The sequence below is a fragment of the Morone saxatilis genome, unplaced genomic scaffold (genome assembly GCF_004916995.1).
Source record: "Morone saxatilis isolate NCDOM2014 unplaced genomic scaffold, NCSU_SB_2.0 Contig9, whole genome shotgun sequence".
NCBI lineage: Eukaryota > Metazoa > Chordata > Actinopteri > Moronidae > Morone > Morone saxatilis.
This window is the reverse complement of record NW_023340268.1, coordinates 5746753-5768148: the sequence shown is the minus strand read 5'-3', so window position 1 is coordinate 5768148 and position 21396 is coordinate 5746753. Positions and strand designations below refer to the sequence as shown.

The 21396-nt window shown below is 41.6% G+C and overlaps 1 protein-coding gene across 6 annotated transcripts; it reads right to left on the bottom strand.

Annotated features, from left to right (window-relative positions):
* Window positions 1-39: 39 nt before the first annotated feature.
* On the bottom strand, window positions 40-20920 carry ago4 (argonaute RISC component 4). Of its 6 annotated transcripts, none has more exons than XM_035680951.1 (20): window positions 20720-20920; window positions 13805-13976; window positions 13363-13483; window positions 12705-12886; window positions 11892-12028; window positions 10599-10733; window positions 10016-10054; window positions 9640-9727; window positions 9267-9414; window positions 9010-9129; window positions 8650-8811; window positions 5641-5789; window positions 5371-5555; window positions 5059-5218; window positions 4508-4679; window positions 4117-4260; window positions 3687-3821; window positions 3480-3581; window positions 2430-2629; window positions 40-1965 (listed from the first exon to the last, which is right to left on the bottom strand). In XM_035680951.1, the coding sequence occupies exons 1-20, from the start codon at window positions 20736-20738 to the stop codon at window positions 1857-1859; spliced, it is 2679 nt and encodes an 892-aa protein (XP_035536844.1). In that variant the 5' UTR covers window positions 20739-20920; the 3' UTR covers window positions 40-1856. The 6 variants fall into 6 exon arrangements, with proteins under 6 accessions (XP_035536844.1, XP_035536847.1, XP_035536845.1 ...); XM_035680954.1 differs by having other exon boundaries at window positions 5641-5774; window positions 8683-8811; XM_035680952.1 differs by having other exon boundaries at window positions 5641-5774; window positions 20720-20919.
* Window positions 20921-21396: the final 476 nt, after the last annotated feature.

Sequence of the window (21396 nt, the reverse complement as noted above, 5' to 3'; positions counted from 1 at the left end):
GAAGTCGCACTAGTAACTATATAACTGGCTTCGCTGCCAACCGTAAAATTTCATCATCACAATAGTAACAACATTGACAACAACGATAACAACAACAACATCAATGGTAAACTACTAATTCTAAACAACAGTTTTTTTTTTTTTAAGATAACCACAAAACATCTTATATTAAACTTTTACAAATCTGCTTTGTTGATTCGTATGTATAAATGCATAAAGGTACGAGAGATTGAGAGTGCCCTCTGTTGCTTGCCTAGCGTCCCGGGTCAGTGCAATGAATTGGCCAGTATTAGCAAAGGAGACCTCTAAAAACTACGTTGGTTTCCGGCCCTTGAAACTACTACAAAAAAAAAAAAAAAAAAAAAATGAAGAAAAGCAACGTCCAGCCGTGTCATCATATAATCTTTCAGATAATCAGGTCCAAAGAAAAATAAGATCCTGCTTTTCACACAGAAAGCAAGGCTGATAAGACCATACTCTGTGTTTAATGCCTTCAGCCATTCAACAGGTCCCAATGCTGAGCCAGTCACAGGCCAGACCACGGTTACTACTGCTACACGTCGGACCTGACTTCACTTACTACTCAAAATGGATTGAGTTACTTTTTTTTCTGGAATTCAGTGATGTTTTGAGGCACAAAAAGGAGTAGCTGGCTCCCAAAGGTGCAAATCCCACCCATACTGCACTGGCAGCACGTCAAACATACGCGTTCAAAATGTAATTCAAAGCATTTCAATTAATAAGTGACCCAGGACTACTACAAATACCCACACCAGCCTCTATGGAGGCCTGTTTTTAAGTCATATGTCTCAAAGTTGCTCTATAGATGTAAATATATGCTTATATGTACTGTATGTGTGAATATAAAAACAACAAATCTGAGGCATTTACAGCAGTTATCTCCTTGATTTCCCTTTACAATTCAGTGGCCTGCCATGAAACACACATGCATACACAAACTCTCATACAGCAGTACATGTATATACAGAGATGCATGCACGCACACACACACACGCACGCACGCACACAAACACACGCACACAGACTTGCGTATTCTTCGCTTAGATGAGAGGAAAGTAGTAATGGGCATGACACCCAGGTCACCTCGCTTGTAAAAGACCGTAAAGGAGAAAAAGTTAAAACACACGCTCATAAAAAGGAAAAAAAAAAAAATATATATATATATATATATCTATATATATATTTTTCATTCTCAAAAGGTCGACTCCCCTCCATCTCTTTTCCTGTAGAGTTCCCTCCCCACCACCCAATAAACCCAAGACCTTGTGACAGATTTTGCCCAAAGGGGCTTTGAGGTAAAAGTAGATAAGAGTCCTGCTTAGCTGGGAGAGCTAAAGAGCTGCGCTGACACAGATTGTGCCAATCCACTCCCTTGCTCAGTGTATCTTACAAACACAAGAGTGCAGACATTCAAATAGAAAAAACAAACTCAAAATAATGGCTCAACTTGTAGTATGTGTGTATGGTTTGTTTGTTTTTTTTGTCGTTTTTTCTTTTCTTTTGTGCACTGGAAACCCTCAGGGATCGCAGTGCTGGATTGCTGGTTTGAAAGGCGGCTCGATTGGGAACGCTGGTTGGCTGATTGTTCCTTGAAACAAAAACCTGCTGGACATAGGGACACAGCAGGTCTCCCTCGTCCAAGAGCCGCTTTGGTGCAGATTCAGAAAATTAGAGTGAGTGTGAAGAGAAAGAGACAGACTACAAGGAGAGAGAAAAAGATGTGGGAGAAGAAAAAGAGAGAGAAAGAGGGAGAGACTGGCAAAAAAAAAAAAAAGAGATGAAAAAGACAGAAAGGAAGGGAATCCGCGGGTGGGCTGGCTGACGTGCTCGCTAGCTCAGGCGAAGTACATGGTGTGCTGGGTATCATAGTGGATCTGAACTGCCTTGGCCAATGCCTGGGGGTCCCGGCCATTACTTTGACCCGACACGTGGCTGCCTTCAGCACTGCAAGACAGACAAAGGCAGGGTTTACGTTGACTGTCAGGAATGATATCACATCATAAAAATGCAGGAAATGGAGGCTGCAGGGATGAAAACAGGAATCGAAAGCCTTGTTGTTGCCTCTGGAAACACATGTGCGTCTACTGGTCTAGGGTCAGTCCGGAGAGCTTTCTCTCCCGCCCCTCCTCTACACTAAATTTGAAAATATCTTTTTTAAATCACTTTTTAAAAAACAAATTTTATAACATGCTTTGCAGAGACAAAAAGAACAGACTAGACCCTAGCTCTGTACAACATACACATCCAAACCAGAAAACATATTTGGCAGGAAAACAAGGGTGCTTTAGGATGCTTTTACAAAGGGGTGTAAATGCTATCACACAGTACTTGTCCCTCTGGGTTTGGTCCAAGTCTCCAGCTAATAATCTTTCTTGAACTGGGACCACAGATATCCAGGGCAGCCTCACCTGTCATGATCTTTGTCCACCAGGTGGTAGCGAGCTCGGAAAGCCACTAGTCTGGCGTAGTAGGCCGGTGCTGGGATGGAGACGGAGCGCGTGCAGCGGACATAGGTGTGGCACAGCTGGTAGGTGAGGAGCTGCAGTTCATCGGCGGTGAAACAGTTGTCATCCCACAGGACGTGGTAGTGGGAGGGACGACTGGTTCCCTGAGGAGAGATGGAACACAACATGTTAGAGGTCATACTGTACTGATAATTTCATGTAATGGTGTAATAAAGTGCAACATTTACTTAGTCACTCGAAAACCATCTTTTCATTTTCAGCATAAGAACCCCACTGTGGTTCTTTGTATACAGGAATTCCCATATGTTTACAGAAGTGCAGCATTGAACTCAAAAGGTAAGTGAGATAGGACGGAGTAGTTCTCCTGACCAAACTGAAGAGCAAGAAGTAAATGCTGTAATGTACGTATGTACGAGCCACTGCAAGTGTCTGGTTCCACTTTTTACAGCCATCTTTTAAATTTACAGTGGGCAAGTGTTTCATATTGAAAAGATAGTTTGTGGTTAGTGTTACACTTTAAATAACAGCCAAACCATCTGATGGGTCAAAAAAAGCATCCAAATCATGCCGTTTATTGTCATTAAGCATCATTAAGCATCATTATCGCGGTAACCACATAGCAAAATTGCCGTACCCCTGAGGACAATTTCCACTGAACTAATTTGTCTAAATGTGCCAAATCATCACCATTTCAAAACTGCAAAAGAGACTTAGAGACCTGGAGGGAGCAATGCAAAGTTGCATGAGATTTCTTATAAAACTGACAACATTTAATTGACCAAAAAAACCTCAGTGTGTGAGTGAGTATCCCTCACCTGAATTTAGGGCTGCATGACTAACAGATATTGCAATTGTGATATAATTCCCATTTAGGGAATTATATACAATTATAAATTTTTATATCACAATTTGAACAAAAACAATTATTTTTTTAATATTGCACTTGGCCATATTGCGTTTTTTATAATATTTTGGTAAACTTTGCAGCCCTACCTGAATCCCAGCATGGCTGCACAGGTAGAAGTCGAACTCGGACGGGTGTGTGATGGTGCTGTCCACTGTGGTTCCTGCTGGGACGTTACCGCTCTTCCCAACCTGCAGGGGGCGATCAATTACATTACAGTTAAGAGACACATGACACAGTGTTGTACAATAGAAAGTGATTAAAATACCACACATCGCAGTGGAGTGACTACTGACCCTCTCAGCTTTGTCGGAGCAGAAGAGACGAGTGTGGTGACGTTTCTGAACCACGATGTAGGTAATGCCCGGCCTGTAATCCTCCTCCAGACTGATACAGGCCTTCCTGATGGCTATCAGCTCCGGCCACGCTACCTAAAAATACAAAAACAGACACACACATACATGATACACTGCTACTGCATACAATGTTTCTATGTTTATTTCACATTTTAATTTATTTGGATGGCATATTCTTTGTGGCTTCATCTTCAAAGTTTTTTCAGCCTCCTCTCACAATGAATCACAGCTGCAATTCCTGCCTAAAAAGATTTCATGTGGGACTTGCACGCCAAAATGGCAAAAATATGGCAGAAATAAGCTCGAGATGAGCATGAAAATAACTGGTAAAACTCTGCCAAGGGTAGGCGGCCACGTGCCAATCTCTCACCTGTTTCATTTGTCCTTCTGACACACCGCCACGATAATAGATGATTCGTGTGGGCTTGAAGCGCGTGGACTTGTAGAACTGGATGAGCAGCTCCCGCACCATGTTGGTCAGGTCTTGGATTACCTCCTGACTAAAGAGCTGCTCCTAAAAAGAAAAAACAACAACTCATTTTGACTCTGAACTGTGAACAAAAACATCAGGCTTTGATGGGAAAAAAGTCTTAAACTGACATCTTGTAACATTATAAATTACTAACAAATAGCCTAAATGTTGCAGAGAGTGATGCATTAAAACCTGATTTTAAAAAAAGGAATTACTCATTTAATAAGAGTAAAAATTAACTGTTCATTGATAGTACAAAAATCCAAACGTACACACACAATGCAGTTACCTGGGACATGTCTTGTCTAGACGTCTGCACTCGCACCGTGGCGCAGTAACGGCTGGGGTGGCCATCCATGCTGCCCACCACGGCCGCGATGGACGGCTTCTTCCCATCACCTGCTGGAGGATGTGTGACATCTGCACCCAGGAAGATGACGGGCTGCTGGAACACAGAGGGCCTGAACCAAGTACAGGATAAGCAAAAGAAAGAAAAGAAGATGTTCATAAGCCAGTACATCACATTTATTTTTCAATTTATAAAACAGAAAACAGCACGACCATGAAGGAAATTATGCGCGATAAAATGTCCAAGTATCATTATACAAAATTAAAAAGATTCTCTGAATTTAGGCACCAGATAAAATACCAAGAACAGCTTAATTTTAAATTAAAATGATTAGATTATTACGACAACTTGGATTGCTCTTTACCACATGATTACCAGGGGACTATTTGTGTTCAGAAAGCATCTGACCAATCTACAACATTCAAAGCCAAGAAGCATTCCAGACTCTCATCTGGACTGCAACGAAGAAGAAAACAAAAATCCGTGCTGACCTCTGATGAGGTACGAGGACGTTGTTGATGCCTCCCAGCTTGGCATTGATCTTGAGGCACAGGTTGGAGAGGGTCTGAGGGGACGTCTTCACTACGTTCTTCACCTGCACGCACTGGGTTGCCATGCCAAGGAGTGTGTCCCCCACCCGCTTTACCTCAGCTGCAGACGAAAACAGAGATAACAAAGATAAATATCACAATATTTTAATAAAAAAACAAAATTACTGTAGAATAAAAAAACAAAACAATTTCATTCCTATTCTCACATCTTCTTCCTTATTCACTAAAATGCACGAATTATTAATCTCTTACCATAGACTGGTGTTTTGCCAGGCAGGATGACCACAATCAGCTGCAGGCCTACATAAGACATCTTGAGGTGTTTGAACATGGGCTCCACACTGTCAGCTCCTTGGGCGTATTTACAGAAACAAGGCTGGCCTTGAATGGGCATCCCAGCGTCCTTGGAGATCTTTCGAAGCTGGTCGGTGAAACTCCTATTGAAAAGCATAATCCATTACTATTTTAATCTGGACACACCTCCTCATAAAGCTATACACAACAGTTGATGACATGACTCACTTCAGCAGGTCCTCTCGACACTGTTTCTGTGGAGCGAAGCAGGCCACAGCCCAGACCTTGATCTCGATTCCAGCATAGAACTGCTTCCCTCTCATGTCCCACACGCCCTGGTTGGGCGTGGCCACTGTCTTATTCTGCGGAGAGAGTCCCTACTCTCTTAGTCAACCCACTGATTGGATGAGCCAATACAAAAGGTACTACATCCTAACCCACACTTTGATTTTTCTATCTTATACAGATAAACAGAATGCATTAAAACGCCCAGCCAGCTGGCCTACAGACACCGTACAAACTATTCTATGCACACTGAAATGCTTCAAAGCTGGTTTTATACATTTATATCAGTTTTGGTATATAATGATGTCTGAGTGCCTGTGCATGAAGTATTAATGGGCACTAGACATACACAGTCTGTAGCAGGCATTGTGAGACTCGTTTAGAAGAAGAGAAATGCTCTGTTCTTTTATGGCACATAAATACGCTGGTTTTATAGCTTCCCATATCAGGAGTCCTGGCATGGACAGTGAACAAGAGTAGTGTATCTATTCAAAGGCACATCATTAGGTGAGTGCCCCCACTACGAGTGTGGTTGTGAATATAAATTCAAAGGGCAGTAGCTTTCAATTAAGTTAACGAGATTTGCCAAAGGCCATTAAGAGCCTTTATTCTCCAAAACCAGAGATCACAATGAACTACTTGAGAGTTGTATGCCAAGAAAAGTGAAGAGCTTCTCAACTCATTACAAGATCGTCTCAAAATAATCTTCAACATGATCAAGTTTCAGGATTTGAAACAATCTGATAAACATTTACAGGTTGTTGTCAGTAATATAAAAGTGTCATCAGTGTATGTTACACAGGAAATTGACTGCAGCTTTTCCCATCTCAGATGTTGGACATACTCACTTCAGGGAGTATTCATTTTTGTTTTTGTCAATACTCAATACTGATACTGATGCAACTGTATGTCCGCCAACATCAGCATGCCATTTTAAAATAAACAGTGTGTATGTTTCATTCATTCAAATGGGAAAAGCTTTCAGTCTACATTTAAGGGCATTTCACTGGAAGCCGATTAGACTCGATATCCCAACAGGCAAGTGGCCAAGGAGAGTGTGGTGATAGGATCTTTGGTAAATTAACCAACGTATAGTTCAAGCAGCCAACAAAGGGATTTAAGCTTGGCACTGCCATATTTTTTTCAAGCAACAATCTGCTGTAATTCTCTGAAGAACAATTACAAATGAAGTAGAGAAAAAAAAAAAAAGGAGGGAAAGCTGGCCCATACACTGAACCAATTTCCCCACAGGGATCATTAAAGTTTCATCTTATCTTAGCAGAACCATTGAACGCTGCCTCTGAATGTGGAGTTATATTCCAGCACATGTAGTATTTTTATTAACCTTTTCATTTTCAGATGGGAGATAAAGACACATTCCCTCCACAGGTTTTACATTAATGCTGGGTGGCTACGAGTCTTATCGTACTCCTGTTGACAGCACATCCATTCCTCCCCCTTACACACAATCCTTGAATCTCAATTCAGCCTCTTCATGCCTGACAGCCAGGCAGCAATGTAGGAGTATAAAGTCTGAATTTATGTAAAAAAAAAAAAAATAAAGAAATTGGTAATTCTTGTCCAGAGAAAAGGCTCCAGGTTACGTCGTCTGTTGACAAGCCGGATGCAAATGATAGCATTTCAGATCCATACAGGCCTGCTCAAAAAAACATTTCTCTCCAAAAGGCTGATTTGGGATTCAGTGGCTGAATCTCAGCAGTCTGCAATGACTTAATCCTCATCTCCATTCCTCCACTGACACTACTAAATGCAACAGGTGAAAACTGAAGCCTTCATTTACATGCACCGCAATATTTACATACTTTAAAAGCTGCGTCAGTGAAAGGAAAGAGAATACAATAGATGCACTTCATAGACTGCAGAGATGCGCCACAGGATTATAACACGGGGCAAGTTCCAGGTCTTATAGGTCTGCATATATTTATGTATCTAGTCAGCTCATGAAGTAACTGACATTCATCTACAGTATATAAGAGTTGCAAAATCTGAAGAGCCTCTGGTTCTGCAAGTGTTTTTTTTTCTTCTCTATTCTGTATTTCCTTTTAAGATGTCCTCAATTTTACTCAACATAGAAACACATTCTTAGACAATGTAACAATCCTATAGGTTTTCTGTTTTAGCCACCAGTTTCAGTTGTTCTGATCTAAGAAATCATGTTTTGTCCATCAGTATGGCATGGCAGACGGCTTTAAATACTGCGATACCCATGAGCCTTGGCTGCTGTTGCTATACTGAAGTAGCCAGTCAGAGCACAAATCAAAGATGTAGCAAAATTAAAATGCTTCTAAAAGGTGCAATTAAGACAAAACACTGCGCCATAGTTGCTAAATGCATCTAAAATTGACCCAAAATTAAACAGTGAGTTCATTTACGCTGTAGATCGTATTATCAGTACAGCACCGTAAACGACAACTTTTACTTGCCATTAGCGTAAATACCAGAATTTTAAAAAGGTCTCTGTATGTTTCCTACAGAAATGCAGCGTGGGAATCTTAATTAACTTCTCACCTTACGTTTTTATGTGCACAGAATTGTAGCTGCCACTTTTTTAAAGCAACCAGATATTTTCTAACACAGTTGTTCATCTTTTGTACTGATGACTCAACGGCAGGAATGTGATGTCCATTTGAGTCATAGAAGTACTCCAACTGTGAGTCACCTCATATTTTCTTTGGTGAAAAGGAATGGGAAATATTCTTGCACAACCAAAGGCACTTGAAAGACTATCTCACACTCTGAGACAACTCTATATACCATTTAGTAAAAAAGCAGTAGCTCAGATATAGGTATTAATATTCATTAATCTCAGAAATATACTGTTCACCCTGGATCTTCCCCCCATGTCCCATCATTCACTCTATGATGCCCCCCACCCTGTGCGGTCCCAGTCAGGTTTGCGCCCCCAGAGTGCAGCCCCTGCCCAGTACTCACCCTGCCACAGTCCCTCCCTGTGTCTGTACTCACCCGGCCCCCATACTGTAGCATGGGCGCTGGGAGAACACGCCCTGTCACCTCTGTCATGTCATTGTGCACAACAATGCCAAATTCCTTCAGGTAAGGGTCCGGGCCCCCGACCATGCTGTTACTTTTGACCTAGGAAATGAAGAGAAAATAAAAGGGGAATTAGAGATTAAGAATAAGAAAGAACAACTATATAAAAACTTCAATTTCTCTCTTTAGGCAAGGCTGAGTTCATAGAAGCGGCTGCAACTGAAAATTAGAAGTCCTTAAAGAAAAATCAAATGCCAGCAGCCTTTCTTACTCCCACCCCAAGAGGGAAACAGCACTCACCAGTCTACTGATCTCCTCCTGTCTGTCGGGGGCTGAGCGCGCTGTAGCTTTGATCATGGTGGATGTCTGGTTGTCTGTCAGTTTCTTGATACAGCGCTGGCCTGCTACTATATTACACACCTATAGAGCAGGAAGAAACATTTCATTAATTAAAACAAAATTAAATATGATAAGGGGAATGGACAGTGGGACATTTAAATTAGGTATCTTAATTAAAATAAGGATTTTTATGCTTCAAAAAACAGCCACTTTCTCACCTCCAGGGGAAGGTAGGTGTGCTTCTGTTCTTGCCCTACTTGCAGGCAGGGTAAATGTGGATACTTGAGCTGCAGATTGTACTTCTGCTTGAAATACTGAGCTACTGTGCACTCCATGGCTTGGCCGTTCTCAAGCTGTAAGGGGAACCTGTGAATAAATGGAAAATGTGGGCAAAGCACAAATAAGTACACAAGTATGTAAAACAAAAAACACAAAAAAAGGAAAATATGACCAAAGTTGCAGTAATTGTATATCTAACAGGTCTTACATTGTTGTGGTGCTTTGGTCCATTACACCACACACATACACACAACATTGCCTGTGCTGACATATGAGGGTGAACAAACTGATAAGTGTAGGAACAGCACTTACGTTTGGTGGCTTGCAGGCCGGCGCGTTACATTGCACACACGGTACTTCCTCTTCATTTGACCACAGTGTGTGACCTCAACTTTTAAGCCTGTTTAAAAACATTCAAGACAGAATGGATACGGAATCATGTGAAGAAGCAGTAACATCTTCGGTCCAACTGTAATTTAAAATATTTTGAAATATTAGCTTTACATTTAGCAGGTTGGAACTGTACTCTTCTGTTTCACTACTGTTATTTTTCATGCCATGATAAAGATAAATGCTGACAAGGCAGTCAATAGCATACAGGGTGTTTCAGCTCTCTGCAGTTTCCTTTTACACATTTGTCACAACTCTGCTCAAAACACAAACCAAAAGGAGAATTGAGAGAGCTTACATGTGTCTGCCGAAGAAAATGTGCGGTTGAAATTCCACACTGTTTGGGTCAAAATATCAAATCTGTAAAATGCCATTCACTCCTGCAAGGTTATTGAGTGGTTCTTTGTGCATTTACAATTACATAATTAAAAAAAGACAAACAGAGACTGGAGCTGCTTGGAATAGTTCAGTTTTTTTCTTGCATTTCAAACATTCTTAGAGTTATGAATAAAAGCACAGCTTTATTCAAGAGATCCGCTATGAACACAATCTCATGGGCAAAATTTCTGATTTGAGACAGTTTCTGTTCAAAAGGCAGAAACACAATCCTTTGTTACCTGAGCTTCAGTATTAGTGTGTGTTAAGCAGTGTATGTGTGTAATGGGTATACAGCATGATTATGTGTCAGGTGTGGGTATAGATTCTTTAGCTATTACACACTGCATAAAAACAAACATGCATGTGTCTTTCTGCAATCTCTGTGGTGAATCTGATACACAGTGAGTCACAGAAGCTGTGCATATAATGTGTGCATGCCTATTAATGTTGGCCTTCCATTACTTGTTGGTAAATGTGCGTGTGCGCTGATATTGAGTGCTCACCTCTTATTTCCTTGGTGAATTTGACGCGCTGCGAGTCAGTCAGTGGTTTGGTCTGTTCGTTGATGTTCTGTATATCTAGCACCTCGCACATGAACTCTATCACAGGCTGAGCGCGGTAGAAAGCCGTTGCTGACACTGGGGGGTAGAACAGATAAGATATTATTCAGAACAATCAGTCCCATAAAACAATAAAAGCTGCAAGGAAAATGAGTATATGACAGTGTATATCACAGGTAGAGTGTGGTCAAACTGTAGAATTGAGGAGTGGGGATGCAGCAGTGACTGTTTTAAAGCACCTTCTTGCAGCTATACTGAATCCTGACCTCATCAGCAACAGCTACAGACTGCTAAACATCTTTCTACAACATGACTTAATCTCCTCAATATAACTGAGTGAATGCAAAGAAACATACTATGCAAACCATTTCACCCCAGGACCTGTGTTTCTAATCACATGATGATCTCCGTCTTAGTGTCATAGAATAAGAAGTGTTCTTAGTCTTGGTGTGAAATAGACAGCTCAACTACAGCTTGACTCTTAATAGATTCAGGAACTTGCTCTGGTGCCAAAATGCCTTGTGAAAGACTGACTTTTACAATTTCAACTGATTTAACTGGTGTTGAAACTGAAAACAGACATGTTTTTAGTTTTTTTTTTTTTTAAATGCAAGTGGATGAATCATTGGGGGCCATGTTTGAGATATAGGAGTGATGATTGAACACCATCCCAGAGGTTCGATTTGAGTAATAGATATGAGTTTAAAGGCAGCCATAACACTGTTTGGTTTATAATGTTATAGCACAAGGGTGGGACTTAACTAGGGCTGTAATAAATAGTTGGAGGCTTCATTCATAACGTTGACATTGGATTTCTAAAATCAACATTTCAATGCTGCACAGGTTATTTTTTTGCAAGCCAATTCATCTCACATTAGCAGATAGTGGTCACATGCCACAACTAAAATGTCACTCAACTAATCGTATTTATTTAAATGTTGCCCGATAATGCAATAAGTCTGTGTAGGAAGCAAAGTGAGCAGAAAAAATAAAAATAAAAATAAAAATCAGGCCACAACTCGTGGGTTTAAACTAAAACCACGGGCAAATGTCAAACACAAGACAGTTTGCTGTGTCACAGAAATCTTATATCCATCACTTATCACCCACATCAAATATCGGCCTGACACAGAATACTGTACAACAGGTATAGTCATATCGATTATAGCAAATAAGTGTACTGAGGTTTTTAAAGTAATGTAGTGAGAGTTACAACTTAAATCAATCAGGTCTTACCATCGATGTTGAGCATCATGTTCCACATGGCAGGACGGACAGATTGATGGAAACCAAACCACACCTCCCTGCCTCCGCCCAGAGGATGGTAATAGCCCTCCGGAGGGGAGAAAAACGACCTCCCCACAGGAGTATACCTGTGTACAAAGAAAAACACAGAAGACACATAAACGATCAAATCAATCAACACAAAGCACAATTAATTAACCGTCCAGAAGTCTTTTTATAATTATCAACCAGATTAAGATTCAAATGAGTTGGATTATTATTTCAACTTGTATCAGACAGTAAAAGCACAGGAGGACCACTTAAAAAGATATGTTTGTTTGCAAATTTACATAAAAGGGGTATTAAATTAAACGGTGAGTCTGAAAATGTGCACTTAATAATCTGTGTTAAGAAACAATGTAGTAAAAAGTCTAAACACACACAAACGTATCAGTACCAACAAAAAAAAGGTTTGAGTATAAGAGTGCAGTGAATTGGTTTATCGTCCGAATGCAATGCGTCACAATTTTAGTGTGATGTGATATGATACCAAAATCAACGGCAACAGACTCGAAAATCCATTTATAGATGGACACAAACATATCAGGAAGGCAGTGCCCTGTGGTTCAGTGGTTGCAGTGCTACAAAAGCTGCTGCAGTAAACACAACAATTAAATTGTGTAATATGATTTAATCAGGAAGACACAAGACAGCAGGAAATTAAGTAATACAGACAAAAGATGAAAAGCAATAACTCTGTCAACAGATGCGAAAAAGATGGGGGCAGTGTGTTTGTAAAAAGGCAGAGGTGGTGAGTGACGGTACCTCATGGAAGGCAGGTGCCGCGTGATGACATCCAGAGCCTGAACGGAGTCTTCAGGGACCTCGTTAAGGTGACCCGACAGGGCTTCCAGCAGCATCTGAAGACTGACCACAGACACCCACTGCAAAGACACCTTAAACGTCTGATCTTTCCCCTCGCCAGGCAGAGTCACCTCCAGATCCACCTTCAGATTGAAAAGAGAGGAAGACGAAAAGGACAAAGGGGAGAGATGGAAACAAAAAAGAACAAGTGACAGGGAGAGACAGGTAATAAATACCACAGAGCAAGCAAGTAGACTGAATAAAGAGCAACACAGAAATATCTGTCTGTGATGAATCGATTTGTCTTTGAAACAACAAAAGATGAACAAACATTAAAACATTACATTAGCACAGCCAGTGTCAAAGAGTGTAAACAAGAAGCTAAAACTGATAAACTAGGAAAACTAAGGAAAAGGTTAGAGGAAACAGCTTGACACTGTTATATATGAGTATTTGTTTAAAAAGTTCTTAAATGCAAACCATTTCTCTCATTGAGGAATCATTTAGAGCAGAGAGATTTTTCAACATGGCAGACACATTTACACACTGTTTTTAAAGACACATTTATTCTGTGGTACATGCTGATGAAACCAAAGGTTCAAGTGTTTGAGATACCGACCCTGTCTCTCCCAATCGGCAGTGGATGTGCTGTGTACATGTTTCTCTTCCCGTCGTAGCCAGGCTGTCGGTCTCCAAAGATTTGCATCTTGAAGTGCCGCACCATGGTGTCCACAACCTCCCTAGAAAACAGGGACAGGATGTGAGCCAAAAAACACACAGGCATACCAGTGACATAACATTATTTCTGGTGACAACATGAACAAAAAAATGACCATGCAGTTTCATACTGCAGTCAAACAAAATGGTTCTTTTGCGTTATTGCCCTTTTTACTAGTAACTAAAACTTCTTGCTCCCAGAGTTTCTCCCTGGACAGTCTGTGGTTACACACAGATGCAACTGGCATTTCAAAATCATTAATATCAAAAAGACAAAACCTCCAATGAACAAAACCTCCCCATCCCTGTGCGCATTTTCTGCCCAAACTTGACTGTTAATTTACCTGTTGACCCTCCGAGGCCGTTTCTCAGGCTTGATGTCGATATCATAGTGATAGACATCAATCTTGGGAATCTGCACCTGGAAGTGGTTGGCAAGGAGCCGGATGGGTTTTCCCACCGTGCCAAGGCCGGGACGCCGTGGAGGCTGAAACAGAGAGGTTGGTGCGGGCGGGCCTAGAGAGAGCGGAGAAAGGAAAGTGATTGTACTGAAATATGTCGTAACATAACGTTACTTATTGGTTTTATCACATTTTACAGTTTATGCGGGCTTTTTATTGACATTGCTGACACTAGTTTGCATGAATATCATTTTAACAGACTTCAAATGAAGCACGTTAGCCATTTACTTTGAATGTGAACAAAAGGTGGCGACAGCGAGAGTGTGCTCATCTTTGCACTCAATGTCGAATTTTAAAAATGAATGTGCGCGACGCAACGCCAAGCTTGTTGCAAACAATCTCATCAGTGACACCTGCTTGAATGCACTGAAATGGCCTTAGAAACCCACATACACGCTTTGAGTGATCCGTAACTCTGGCCCCTGACCTACATGGGTCAACAAGGGGGCTGGCGAAACAATGACCTCCAATTATCTTTCAGCCCGCCCCCCAGCTCCACCCAGACACACAGGGCGCCCACCCCTCACGCCGAGACAAAGACCGAGCTCCTCTCAGACAGACAGCAGCAGCGCCATATGGAGGAGTGCCACACACAGAGTCTGGGATTACCGTTACACACAGTACACGCCGCACACATACATCTCAATCATCACATTACATACAGCGTATGCATGTGCATGTACACGGGTACCTGACACAGGTGTGGTGCTTACGAGTCTTAAATTGTAGCATTAAAAAGCTGCAGGCAATGGAGGGAAACAATGGCTGCAGTGCTTATGTCACCAGTTAAAAGAGACCTCGGGCCTCATCTAGCTACAAGTAAACCTAATAACGACGCATCATCTATCTCTTACATCAACACGACTCATTGACATGGAAGGAAGGAGCTACTGTGATGCCTGCTCTGTTGAAATCTTCCATGATCTGTTGTTTTGGTCCTCACTCTGTACAAGAGTGTCTGCAAAATGTTCAAAAAGGAATTTGTTTAGTTGGGACAAAAGCAGGCGAATGATTGAGAGCATACTCCAAAGGCAAAATATATATATACATAAACAAAGTTAAAATAATATTGCGTTGAAGGAAGCTTGAGGAGGCTGCTTAATGCTTTTGTCAACTGACAGCTAGGGGACTGCGGGGGTCCTCCTGAACTCCCTGCACCCACACGCTCCAGTTAGCAAGTGAAGCGCGAGAGCACAGACAATCGGGACCCTCCCCATCGCTTCCTGGAAATACGCTTCCGAACATGCCCTCATCTTGCCTGGGCCCCAAATCATCTCCCCTGCTACCCACTCCTCCCCCTTATCCTCCCCCTCCTCCTCTATCATACAAATAAACCATTAGCTTGATTATAACATCACTCAGCTTTTCTACATCATTATGTTTATGATACAGTCTCAAATAAGAAGCTGTTTGTTGCATTCTGCTCTTCTTTGTCACGACTTGGATTGAAATCACCTGATGATTCACTCTACTTTGTCCTACTGGCCTTGTTACTGATGGCAACAAAAGGCGTACCAAGTGTTCTACGCTTTGCTGAAGGCTGAAAATTGTGTATAATTCTACATTATGCATCACAAGCACGGTAAAGTGCATTTCAATTCAATAGTAACAGTGCATGCATTTATGCCTCCAGTTTGGTATGTTTTTGATGGCGTGCACGGAAAGCTTTACAAGCAGGAAAATGTGTCTATATAACATTTTGTCCTCCATGTTTATGGGGGTGGGCAAAAAATTGAGCGGAAACGCAGTTTAATGCTACACCACACGAGGCTAATTCATACCGCAAGTCTAATGTATTGAATTGTCTGACATTGAACATGGGTATCTTATTTTTTCTGCTCACTGGGCGCACAAACAGGTACTGCAGAGGTCTCTGTGTGAGAGAGGTGCAGTGAGTTCAAGGTCTTCCTCTTCCACTTTCACCAAAAACATAGCTGGACCTATATATAGCCTCCTCAGCTGCCACACTACTACTCTTAGATATGTGTGTGTCTCAACAAGAAATGCCTGAACCCATCCTTCCCTCCACAACCCATCTACTTACCACTACTACACTGCCGAGCCGCCTGAGGTTTTTAAATAAGGAGTTTATGGCTGCAACTACCAATTATTTTCATTATCAATTCATCTCCATCCAATCATTTTCTCAATTAGTGGATTCATTGGTCGGTCTTTAAAATGTCAAAATAGTCCTTAAGCGCAACTTGACATCTTCAGATTGCTTGTTTGTCTGACCAACAGCCAAAAACTACAGTACTAAAAAAGCAACACATTCTCACAACTGACACAAGGAGGTTTTTGGCTGAAATTAGTAATTTAATTATCAGAACGGTAGCAGATTAGTTTTCCATCAATCAGCTAGTAGACCAATCATTTCAGCTCTAAATTAGTTTCTCACTTGCACCATGCAATTGATTAGGTTTGTTGTTTTTCTTCTTTCTGCAACATCTGTGGTTAGTTTGTGTGCTGATCAACCAGAATGAAGAAGCACAATACAGAGCTGCAACCAATAATTGTGGGAATAACTGTTTAGCGTCTGAAAAAAATAGTGAAAAAACCCCAATGGGACTTCAAATGTCTTGTCTCTTGTCTTGACCAATGGCCCAAGACCAAAAGATATTCAGCTGTCAATGATATGACAGAAAATCCTCTCATGTGAGAAGCTGAAAACAGTCTTTCTTCACTATTTTTGCTTAAAAAAGTTATTTTTATGCCCATCAACTAATCAATTAATCTTACCAAACCCAAATGACATGAAAACAAAAATCAAGAAGCAAACACGAACAAGAATGGGTATGTTGTATTCAAATAAGGAACTGAGAGCATGGGTCGGCCACCATTTCTATCAAAAGAGACATTCTGTTTTGTGTTCCAAAAAAGATACCCAGAGATAATCCTCTCTGAGCGCGATACATCACGCCAGAGCAAAAATATATTGAAAATAAAAAAAAAACACGTTATTGAATTTTTGTTGTGAAAGCCACAGGGAGCCACAGGAAAGGGGCTAAAAAGCCGCTGGCTGCCTCACCCTGAACCAGAGTAACGCTTGGAGTAAATGTTGGGTCACTTCAGTTTTGCACTGCCTCTACGATGAGGAAAAAAAATAATAACATGGCCTACATTCATGTAAATATTTTAGTGCCACAACAAAAATCTATCATGGGGAAAATATGGGTACAGACAAGCAGACAAAAAAAAAAAATATATATATATATATATATCACCAACAGCTCCTGACACGAGATGGTTCAGGAGAAACATCACATGACCACGCAGGCAATCCAAAATAGCAGAGTACGAGAAATTAAAGCGGGACAAAATGACATTATGCCCCATCTACAAGACAACGGTTTGCTTTTCTCAATATGCCTTTTTCATGTGCATGAATGCCACAAGCAATTTTTAAATGTTCATTAGTCTAGTCTTCATAAAAATGTACATTTTGTATGCCAATTGTGGGTTTTATACATTTCTTCATGCATTATTGAAGTCTTGCAAGTCTTAACTGTAGCACATAAAGTCTCTAAATCCTTTGTTTGACATAATAGCTTATCAATAAAATGTTTTAAATAAAAAGAAACCCTGCAGACTTGTCAAAAGGTGGCATTTAAAGCAACCCGTCAAGCAAGCTTCCTGCATGATCTTATGCTGCTGCTCCCAGTGACACAGAGCTGCATCTACTTTGAGTAACAGAGGAAGTGAAATTAGCTTTTCCTGGCGCAGAAAATGACTGATGCACTGGAGGCCAGCAAGTCTTCCTGCTCCTTATGTAGTCTGCGTGCGTCTTTCAGCTTGGATCCAAAATTGACCACTCGCGTCTTCAAAGAGCAACACAAACACAGCACAAAGAGTGCTGACCTTCCTGCCCCTACTACGCAGAGTTTTCTCTCCACCGATCCAACGTTTAACGTGTGCTCACATTTGCGAGGGACAGGTTTGCCACTCGGGCACTGTAGAGCCTACTAATGCTATGCGTGTCCCTGGTAACCACAGTGTGATCAAGCAGAGAGACAGCCGGGCTTAAGCTAAGCATGAGGATGATGGCTTGGCCTGGTGATGAGTCAGAGACTAGCGGCACTGAGCATGGAGCGCGCGCTGACGCCCACACCTGCATATCACCTGGATTAAGGTACTACACTAGATTGTGGAAAAGCAGCAGTACTGAGAAAGACCATTCATAAGGAGGACATATCCGCCCCTCAGTGTAGAGACGTTTTATGCCTAGCTGTTGCTTCAGGAGCAGCTTATTCTGACTTTAACGCTGCACATAAATTCCACCTGTGCAGCCCATGTTCATGGACCACAAAGAGCCAACGGACGCATTTCCCAACTGCCAGTACAGCTGTTTGCTGGAATAACACACATGCCCAGTCTATGTGTAACACACTGATTATCATCAAACATTCTCAAATTTTACAGTTTAATTTGTTTTCCTCCAGGCTTTTCTCCCCGTCTCTGTTCATGAAATAAAGTCATTTATTTAGGGATAATCGTGATTTTCTCGCTTAAGTAGAAATATGTTCAACTCGAGTTGGCTCATCGTTGCCTCCGTTCACACCACCTAAACTGAATTGTTGTCTGTCAGCCTCTATCAACGTCTTTCCTGTGACAATCTGTGCATTTGTGCTTCAGTTTGTTTCTGAACGCCGCTTGACGCCACAGTCGCACCTCACAAATCTGGAAATTAAAAACAAATAAAGATTAAACCAAATGCTTTGTGAAGACACCCTGTGCCTTCATCACATCCTTACACACAACCTGCCTAAAATAAAAGCCAAAAAACTGCATGTTTCTGAAGAAACCCTCTAAAACTGAACACGGGGAGGCTGACAAATGCACATTTTGAATCAATATTCACAGTGTGAACACTTTGTTCTCATTTGGGGCATTCTTTGCAGTGTTGGATATCATTTTTTAGTTTGTTTCTCAATACATCATTCTTGTTCTCACTTTGCTGATGCTAATTGGCTGATTGCAGAATTTAAACAGCGTGATCTTATTTGTCAAAGTGTATATCACTTAATACAGCTGCTGGATATGTTAGGTAATCTTAAAAAAAGCAGGTTGTGCACACTACTTAGGCTCCTGATGGGTAAAATATTAGTGTATAAAGGTCTGACATTGGTACTGGATGCAAATCACATTGTTGTATCCCCATTTATCATTCTTAATGTAAAGTTAAATAACATCTGCAATGGCAAAACATGCATTTGCGCTCCACTTCGCAAGGTAAACATTGATTAAGTAAGATTCCTGCCTGAAAAATGAAGCCGGCTGGCAGGTAACCTCAGACGGATCAGGAGAAATTTGCAATGTAGCAGCTGCTGTCATCATAGATAAAAACCTGATTGCACTGATTATGTGTGACAATGAGGCTGCCACGGCTCAAACACACCTGTGGACGGTTGTACAACAGTGTTGTCTCCAAACATTCCCCTGGACCCCCCTCGCACAGCATGTACATCTGTTTAAAATGTATTTTTGAAACACTGCTACTGAAGCAAATGTCCTCCCTTTAAATAATACATCTACATTGGTCCTAATGCCACCACCTTTTCTTCTTCTAGAGCATGTGAGCAATGTGTGTGTGTGGACATGGAGCAATTCAACAAAAATAAACAACTGCTTCACTGTGGCAAAAAAAAAAAAAAAAAAAGAGAAACAAGAAAAATGATTTGCTCTGCAAGCTGCAGTTCCTCCTGTGTGAAAGGGCGCATTTCACACACAAAATGAAGACACTGTAGAAGAAATATAAAAAGGAGGTAAACACACATTCTGCATGCTGGGACAATACAAACGACGTTGTGTCTCCGGGTGTACAGGTGTGTGGCGGTTTTATCTCCGCATGCTTCATCACAGATCGCTGCAAAATAAGTGCCTTTGTTATCATATAGGAGATGATAATATGGAGCTGGCCCCGCAGATGTGATCGATAAAAAGCGCCATCCCTCCCCTGCTGTAACCCGCACAGGCGCATTAAAAAAAAAAAAAAAACAATAAACCACAACTGTAAAATGAAAAAACACGCACGTCTGCTCATTTAACGCCAGTAACGTGTGTTTTATTGGCGTTTATGTTGTTGTTTTTTCCCACCCATCGCTGTCATCTTGGACGAGGGCAGCCCGAGGAGACGCACTGTTCCTGATGGCGATGGTACAAACGTAGATGGTGGTGTAGCAGAAGGAGAGTATTTGACACAGGTCGGCTGTTTTGGATCCCATTTCGAGCGGATTGTGAGGTCTCCGTGTAGAAATGAGGTCGCACTTAAGCGTCCAAAGAGAAGAAAGAAAGAAAGAAAGAAAGAAAGAAAACACGACACACATCGTGAACAAACAACGTAAACACACCACGACGCGGAAGGAAGGAGGAAGGAAGGTCCTAGTTAAATCCCCACTCACACAATGCCAGCCCCGACACGACGGAGCTGTGCGTCGCTTCTCATAAATAACACACGAAAAACCGCGCAGACCTTTGCAGGATAACAGATAATAAACAACAACAACACACACACACCGAGCCTCCGCGTACAGAAAGAAACAACGTGGCTTCCGCTCGGTGTAAATAAAGCCCCACACACACACACACACACACACATATATATGTATATAAATGTGTGTGTGTGCAGGGACTACACGGGCTGGGCCTCGGGTTTGTTTTCCCGTCAGCGCGTCGAGGCCTCGCTGCAGCCGCGGCCCCCAGTGAAGCGACGCATTTGCGCACACGCGTCCCACACACAGGCTCGCTCTCTCCCCCGCTCCTCGCTCGGCTGTCTCTATTTTCCTTTTCTATTTTTCTTACCGGGTCCGAGCGCTTCCATGGCCGAGGCCTCTCTCTCCGTCTCTGTCCCGGCCTGGCGGCTCCGTACCGAGGCTGAAATTGGGGGCGGTATCGCGAAGCTTAAAGTGGCTAATTTAAGAAAAGGGAATATAGATAGATGCGTGGATGACTGCTGACTGGACCGACTGACCTGAACTACCGCTGCTGCTGCTGGTTCTGGGGATTTGTAAGTGCGCATGCGCCAGTTAGAAGCCCAGGAACGCGCTGTGCGCATGCGTAATTTGCTGTACCGCACTGGCAGATCAAACTTTAATGATGCCATCCAGTGTGTGTGAGAGTGTAAATACATCCAAATTACCATAATCAAACACCAGGTGAAGCGAATGGAGAAATAAAGAGGTGGCAGAAAAGCAGTGGTGAATAAAGTACACAAACTAGTGGTGAAGAGTAAAATATTCATGTATATTCACTAACATACTCCTGCACTGCACTGAAGTACAGTTGATACTTGAGTGCAATTAATGAATTGTTCACCTAATTGATTAATTACTTGAGCAATTCTATTTTATGCTACTTACAAATAAATTCTAATTTCTTATAGATAGATTGGGTCGTCATAGCAGCCAGGTACATTAAAATACAATAAAAAATACTATAGAATAAAATACAACAATAGAATAAAATACTTAGAAAAGATA